At 35.6% G+C, this 8,123-nt stretch overlaps 1 protein-coding gene across 5 annotated transcripts; it reads right to left on the reverse strand.

Moving 5' to 3' along the window:
- Positions 1–1,850: 1,850 nt before the first annotated feature.
- On the reverse strand, positions 1,851–7,812 carry LOC101254833 (uncharacterized). Of its 5 annotated transcripts, none has more exons than XM_010322961.4 (5): positions 7,630–7,812; positions 6,165–6,349; positions 4,974–5,795; positions 2,476–4,243; positions 1,851–2,404 (listed from the first exon to the last, which is right to left on the reverse strand). In XM_010322961.4, exons 2-4 carry the CDS (start codon positions 6,165–6,167, stop codon positions 2,480–2,482), a joined length of 2,589 nt encoding a protein of 862 aa, XP_010321263.1. In that variant the 5' UTR covers positions 6,168–6,349; positions 7,630–7,812; the 3' UTR covers positions 1,851–2,404; positions 2,476–2,479. The 5 variants fall into 5 exon arrangements, with proteins under 5 accessions (XP_010321263.1, XP_069154761.1, XP_069154759.1 ...); XM_019214803.3 differs by having other exon boundaries at positions 2,243–2,390; positions 7,630–7,810; XM_069298660.1 differs by lacking the exon at positions 7,630–7,812 and adding an exon at positions 7,569–7,604 and having other exon boundaries at positions 1,851–4,243.
- Between the last annotated feature and the right edge of the window lie 311 nt (positions 7,813–8,123).

The raw sequence follows: 8,123 nt of genomic DNA on the forward strand, positions 1-8,123 counted from the left end.
CACTTTGAAACTCAACCCCGAAGAAAGCTATGAAGCCCTAATCGAAAAATGAGGGGAAAGTTGTGAAATCTTAACCATTATGCTTTGAATAGCAAACATAATAAAATAAGAAAAAAGATTTACTAACCTACAACCACAAATATCCACTTTGAAATCCAGCCATGAAGAAAACTATGGAACCCTATTCGCGAAATGAGGAAGAAGGGGCTGAAAATCGTTTCTGAAAATAATGAAATAAATTAGGGGGAGTAATTAGGATTTACTCTATGTGGCAGTGGAACCCTATTGGCAAGCGATGTGACATCCACATGACATTTATTAACTTTCGTTTATAAGAAGGGTACTTTTGACTTAATAGTTTGACGGGAATTAAGGGTAGTTTTGAGCCGAAATATAATTTAAGGACAAATATGAGCTATTTCGGATATTTTAAGGGTATTTTGACCCTTTTCCGTTTATTCTATATGGCACTAGAACCCTATTGGCGTGCAATGTGACATTTAACAACTTCCATTAATAAAGACACTTTTGACCCATTAGTTTGACGAAAAGGTAGTTTTGAGTCGAAATATAGTTTAAGGATAAATATGATCTAATTCAAATAAATAATCAATGAGAATAAAATACCTAATTCTAACACAACTTATCTTCAAATCAAATAATCTAAAAGTTTTGTAACAAATTTTGAAATAATAATTGAAAAAATAGCATGTACTTATACAAGGGTGTAACGATATGGTAGGTATCAATCGATTCGGTCAAATTTATCAATTTGTGAACAAACTAAATTAATAAGATTTTATTATTGATTAATCAATTTTTGGTCCTTAATGATTTAATATTCATATAATGATATATACACAATATTCATAAAATAGAAATAGTAGTAACAATAGAATTGCAAAACAAATATCTATATTAATCAATTTTATTTAGTTGAGTTGACCAAATTCCTTCTATAGACTTATATAATAAATTACGAAAACAACATTAATTACCCATTTGTCACAATCAAATTTGACATTAAGAAGTGAAAATGTAACGCTAGTTGTGCCGACAAAAGACAATGTGTCGCGATAGAAAGACAGATAGGCTAGTGTATATTGCCTACCTTCGAAAAGTAATATTAAAATTTAGAAAATAGTTAGTAAATTATTATTATATTATTAAGAGTAAAATAGTAATACTATGTTAGTAGATTATCGGTTTAACGATTAATCAAAACCATTAAAGTGGAAAACATACTGATAACCGAGTAAAATTTTTACAAAATCATTAACCAAATAATGCAATACCCATAAACCAATAGTGTATTTTTTTCATTTTGGTTTATCGATTAAACTAGTTTTTGCACAATCATATATATCGTAAGGCGTTTTCAATCTCTCATCTTTGATTAGTCAAAATTCTATAGTAATAGACTGATAATAGAAAAAACAAATTTCACGAATGACATTTTGCGTCCTTCTCCCCCACTCTCCAACACACCTTTATCTTTCCCATTACCCTCTTAGCCCCCGTTCCCACCACCCCACCACACCCTCACCTCTCATAATATTAATTCTAGATTATATACATGTGTATTTACGATAATATTTTTTCTTACGCACTAAACACAACTAAAGTAAAAGCTCAACTAAAACATTTTTAAAGAAACTATTTTCCATGAAAATCATTTTCCTTTCGCAGTAAACACACCCTAAAACGAAAATGTACATGACAAAGTCCAAAAGTGTAGTTCATATGAGATAGTATTTGCCTTTTTCTTTTCTACATCTTATTAACGTGCATACTAAACTATTTCTTTTTAAAAAAAAAATTATGGATGTAGAAACTACAGAATCCAAAAGAAAACTCGAAATTCCAAAGCATCTCATTATGTAACTTGTTGGAGATGGATAGTAGTAAAGCACTCGCTAAACTAACAGACCAAACCCCTTGTACACACTACAGTTTACTAAGAGGTGCTATTCTACTCTTTTCAACTAGTCTTAAGTAAAGTTTATTACTAAAAAGTTGGGAATAACAGAACTGGAAATATGGAGGGGGAGGGGAAGGGAGGGAGGGAGGGGAGGGGGAGGGGGAGGCGGGAGGCGGGAGGGGGGGGGGAAGTTCTAATGGCCTATGGACTGAATATAAGATATCTACAGTATCTCAACTAAAGAGACAACACTAACCACATGATCACTAGTTCTAAAACAACGGTTTTGCTGAGAATAACCTTTGCTCCTTCCTGCAACTGCAATCAAATGAATGAAGAACCTCTTCTTTTGAATCTGAACAACAATATTTCTCTCCCTTGTGCTATTATTCAGTATCCACAATTCCTCGGCTGCATGTACATTTTTTATGGTGACCTTTTTTTTTTTTAATCTTTTACTGGTGAAATCCTGCATTTCAGAGACTGTTAACAGACATCAGCGAGAGCACAGATATGAGTAACAAGACACTGAAGCAGTTGTTAAATCATCTTGCCTATTTATGGACCTGCGACTGTCACCCCACTCTCCCCAGGTGGATGCTGATTTTTCCCAAACATGTTGTTATCACCTCCTATAGACACATCACCTTTATCTTCTTCCATTTGAGCAACCCCTGTGCTATTGCTTAAGTCAGTAACCCTCGTACCACTAGGAGTTTGTCGCGAACTCCTGGATGTCAACTTCCTTTTTGAACCCCCTTCTCTACTCTTTGGCCGTGTATTCACAGTCAAGAAACCATTTGCTACAGCTTCAATTACTCTTGTGGTTGGAGGCCGACTTCTAGTGCTATGCCTGCGTGAGTTCAAGCTAGGTTGCTGTGGTTCCATTTTAGCACTATCTGTCACTGTCTTCAACTCACCAGAAACATCAGTACTTTTCATGGTACCACTTTGGTCTTCTGTCAATGCTGGCACCAGAACTTCATATTCTGAATCAGGGGGGACTTGAGGTTCATTGAGGTCAATCATTGTCCTAGTTTTAGGTTCTGCAACAGGAAGCTTCAAGACATGTCCATCAGGAGAAGCACATTCGGCACTTTGAGAAGGACTGCTCTTTGATGAGTTGCTTGATGACACTTTATCCTCAGACAAAGCTATCGGAATGCTGTTCGGCGATAGGTCATTGCTGCTAGAGGTGTGGCGCATCTCTTGTTCCTTTACTGGAACCATATCACTTCCACGGCTACAAGCCGTTAGTCTCCTACGCCGCTTGGCAATGGGAGCTACAAAGTCCGCATTGTTTTCTTTCAATCTCTTAAGCGAGTGAGATTTTACCCCTTTTCTTGGCTGCTTGTCTTCACAAATGTTTTTTGTTTTCTTCAAATCATTCACTGGTATAGTAGAAGAAGTAGGATCAGATATAGGAATATCCTCATTTGAAGCTTCTTGAAACTTCTGGCTTGAAACACTGATTTTGTAATCTTTCCCATCAGAATGCATTTCTCCATTGGAGATAATCCTAGAGGAATTATTATGATTCGCCTCTGTTTCATTAACCACAGAAGTACCAACAGAGTCTGATTCATCAGTAGACTCCTCTTCACTCTCTTCAGCTTTGTTTCCAGAAGACAATTTGTTTGAGATATCCACTGGAAGACCTGTCAACTCTCTCAATTTGAAGGGTTTACCATCAGAGAGGCTTGTATCTACAACCGTAAACTTCATAACATCTGTATAGCGATTAGGAGTTCTAGGTTGAAGATAACAAGGGCGTTGTCTTGTTGGAAGATCATCTTGTTCCAACTTTGTTTCATCTGTTTCACCTTCAGCCTTAAACTCTAAAAGAGTAGGATCTGCAGCAACTTTACCCAAGACATCTCTAAAAGAATCGAAATAGTGGTTCCCTTTGACTAATTTCCTAGAGAACTTTTTGATACCAGGCATCAGAAAAACCAAATCATTCTTGGGATTAGCAGCATAATTCAAGTGCTTAGGCTTCTCTGAAAGCCAACCTGTTGCTAATAGACGGGGCCAAACAGCTTCCCAGAATAGATCAGAGGATCGAGCTTTACTAAGTCGGTAATCTCCAGTTAGAAACTTAATCACTTCTTCAGTTGTAAGAGAGGAGCACGCTTTGCCAACTGGAACTTCTGAGCGTACAGCATGATTGGACCTTGAAGGTTCCAAGGTCATGCATGTAAGATCATATTTACCTTTGCCAATGCCAACTGCTTCAATGAGCTTGTTTACCCCAATCATAGCCTTTAAAGAGAAGACATACTCTTCCAACAATATCTTTCCTTCCCCAAATGCCTTAGAGACCTGTCAAGCAATCAGATTAATTATAGTATTATAAGATATAAAAATGACAAGCAGAAAGGGTGCACTGCATGAATACCAAATTAGAAATGAAAATTAACCAACCATAGTGTGTTACAAACACTGAAAGCCCAAAAACTTGCCACTGATGTTACTCTTATACTCATCACAAATTATAGAACCTCTTAACTAAAGCCTATCCACGTAATCAGACAGAGAGATAATTAGCAATTTACAGACCTTCATGGTATGAGGTTCTATTTTAAGCTCAATCAAAATCCATCCCTGTTATACTTTACACTATGAGCAGTACATGTACATGTTCAGTCGATCAAGCAATCTCTAGTTTATTACTGAGAAGAGCAACACTTAATCTTTTCCCTGCGTCTACAATAGATTTTTAGAATAATGCACATTTAGTCCAGATAATTAGAACTCTCTACATACAAAGCTATCAGCTTGCTGATGATAGGATCATCATAGCTTTTCATAGGACAAGGGAATTTCAAAAATTATAAAACCTAAAGTACCAATGTTGGATGGTAAAGAAATAAGTAACACATACCAAATATTCTAGAAAATTAAGCATCTAAATCAACTAGACTGATGAACAACCATAAATGTTAAAAAGCCAGTGATAAATCAAAATGACATCTAACCAGGAAGAATTGCTAAGCAGGGGGCACAAACATGAGAAAACACTGGGTATGGTGTATATAGCTTGTCTGAATACCTCTGTTAAAGCCTTTTGGTTTTCTTCTGAAATGCAGGGAAGTAGACGAGACATCAGCTCCTGTAGCCTTGATCCAGTGAACATCTTTTGTCCACACACGCTCCTTCTGCTTCTCACTTTTCGACATTCTGACCATCTACGGTACTCAGGGGATCCATAAAAATCCCCATAATAAAATGACAAGATGTCACCAGTCCTTTTAGTTTCAACAAAGCTCTTAACATGAACAAAATTCTTCTCAAAGATGTACAGACCAAGAACTAAACTTGCCTTTTCAGTATCAGTCCAAAAATCTAGGACATTGCCAGGGACTAAACAATATCGCTGGCCTCTTATTTCCTGTAATTTGTTTTCAGAAGATAGATTTGATGATTCTCCTAGTGTCACCTTACTGGGCAAGATCATGTCTGATGGCTCTTTTTTAATTGTTATATTGCCCGTTTCTGAATGCATGTTGGTTAATCTGGTACTTTCAGGTTCTGAGGGTGCACTATCATTGGCTGCATTTATTGAATCAACCAGATCTTCCAACTTCTCATTTTTCATGCTTCCTACTTCCTGATTGACCCACACTAGTGGTATGGGTAATCCCACCATAAATTTCCAGGAAATATCAGCTCCGATCTCCTGATTAGCTAGCATTTTATTAAATGAACTGCAGTCCCCCTGCAAAGGTGGAATTTCAACCTGATACTGGTTCCCAATGCGAGGAGGTATCTCTGGCTCTCCAACCACACCACTCATATCAGCAGACTCAAAAGAGAGCGACTGATCCGCAGACACATCATCCGTGTGATGTCCATTCACTTCAAATGAATCCATCTGCAAAAGAAAGCAACCCTCTGTCATGAGATACAACTATAAAAGCAAAAGATAACTCTTGTGAACAGATTAAGTCCAAAGGTTTCTGACGCGTTGGAATCAATAATCTACTAAGAATATAAGATAAGCAACGGAACAATAAGAATGCTAGAATGCTCGAATTAGTTCTTCTAATCGTGAAAAGCAAAAAAGCTGAAGCGGTTAACTTAGTAGGACCCAAAAAAATAATGACAGATTCTGAACCTATCTTGTTGCTTGTAGAAAATATACCCTTTGAGTTAAGCACTCAGATAATTCAATTTAATAATGCCTGTAACAGTAAGAGTGGTTTGTAAAACAAAAGGGACTTTCAAAAAAAGAACTACTCACCATAGATGGCAATGGAACACCAACACTTCACGAAGTATTATATAATGAGCAAAGTCCTTCAAGAATTCCTTACACAAATATGCAAAGAGGTACCCAATTCAGAAAATCAATGAGTTTGACTGTCATCTTTCTTCTTCATAGTTTTCTGTTCACATTCTGCTGCCCCTTATCCGTCAATGTATCGCCTAAACATCCAGATAGATTGAAGTATAAGTATAGACCTAACTAAATTGATATAATGTTGATGAATAATCAAGTAAAATTCCATTTAAAGAAGGCAGAGGCTAGACTGATAACCAAACGCAAGATAACTTAAAGAATGCAGTTTAAAAGGAAAAAAACCAGAATCATCGAAATCATCGATACCAGAAACAATGGATCCAGTCATAAATCATCGAAATCATTGAAACTAGAACCAATGGATTCAGTCATAAATCATTGAAACCAAAACCAAGGGATTCATTCATGAATCATCGAAACCAGAACCGATGAATTCAGTCACAAATAATCGAAACCAAAACCAAGGGATTCCTTCATAGCTCATCGAAACCAGAACGAATGAATACAGACATAAATCATCGAAACCAAAACCGATGAATTCAGTCACAAATCATCGAAATCAAAACCAAGGGATTCCTTCATAGCTCATCGAAACCAGAACGAATGAATTCAGTCATAAATCATCGAAACCAAAACCAAAGGATTCATTCATAACTCATAGAAAACTTGTGCATTTGAATTAGTAATAAAAAAAAAAAAAACACGAACACCACACTGCAGAACTCAATTTTTCATATAAATTACACCAACAGTAAAAGAATTCTTTCAAAAGAAAAACACATACATAATCAGAAGAGATGAAAGATGTACAGAGTGATATGACTTGTAACATCAAACCCCAGATCCCACTTTTGAACAAAAATCAACTCTACTATTAGTAAAAGACACAAACACTAACCGTTTGCCATAAATCCTCAACACAACAAACCCCAAATTTCAAAACAGAAGAAAACAAACAAGCATTCTTATCAAAACCGCAACTGAGAGAAAGAAACTAAAACAAAAAGACAATGTAGAAAAAGCAAGAATCTTTATCAAGTCACACAACAAGAACTTACAAATAAATTCCCAATGGCGATCCTTAAATAAAATCAAAACACCATAAACATAACAAAAGTCTAAAACTTGAACAAACCCCACATCCCAAATCTTGTTTAACAAGCAAAACAAGACATCTAAACACCCAGAAAACCATACCCATCCATAACACATAAACAAGTGAGCCAAATAAACCAAAAAAGGAACGTGTAAGATAAAATGGGTCTACCAGTTATAGATGTAAAACAAATAAAACGTGAACATAAAAAAAACAAGAAAACTATTTATAAGAAAGAAAAAACATACAAACATATTCAAGAACATGATGTGTTAACATGATATAACATATAAAGGTGAAGTTTTTTACCTATAGAGTATGCTTCATGGAGTTGGGGGTGGGTTGAATTCGAAGAAAGAGAGGGGCAAAATAGAGGAAAAATGTGAGACTATTTTGCTGCATAGAGAGAAAAAATACAAGGGGTGTGGGGGGTGGGGTGGGGGGGGGGGTTTAAACAAAGGGGCCTTTGATGGCTTAAAAATAATATACTTCTTCTACTGAGGGGGTTTGGTCCATTTAAAGAAAACAATAGATGATAAAACCAACGCGCTGTTTAAAAAGGTTGTACGTACTCGGAGACTTATATATGACACCTAATAAATTTTATACATTGATTAATATTTCATTAAAGAAATAATTTTTATTTTATTTTTTGGGTTTGGAAGAAATTAATTTATATTTATTAGTTTAATTAAAAGGAGGAAAAGGAATGTTTGAATTTCCCATTTTTAACTTATATAAATACCTTAATTTTCATCATTTATTATATTTTAAATTTATTTGTATCCTTATTAGCAAATTAT

This window comes from Solanum lycopersicum, chromosome 1 (assembly GCF_036512215.1).
Source record: "Solanum lycopersicum chromosome 1, SLM_r2.1".
In the NCBI taxonomy this organism is placed as follows: domain Eukaryota; kingdom Viridiplantae; phylum Streptophyta; class Magnoliopsida; order Solanales; family Solanaceae; genus Solanum; species Solanum lycopersicum.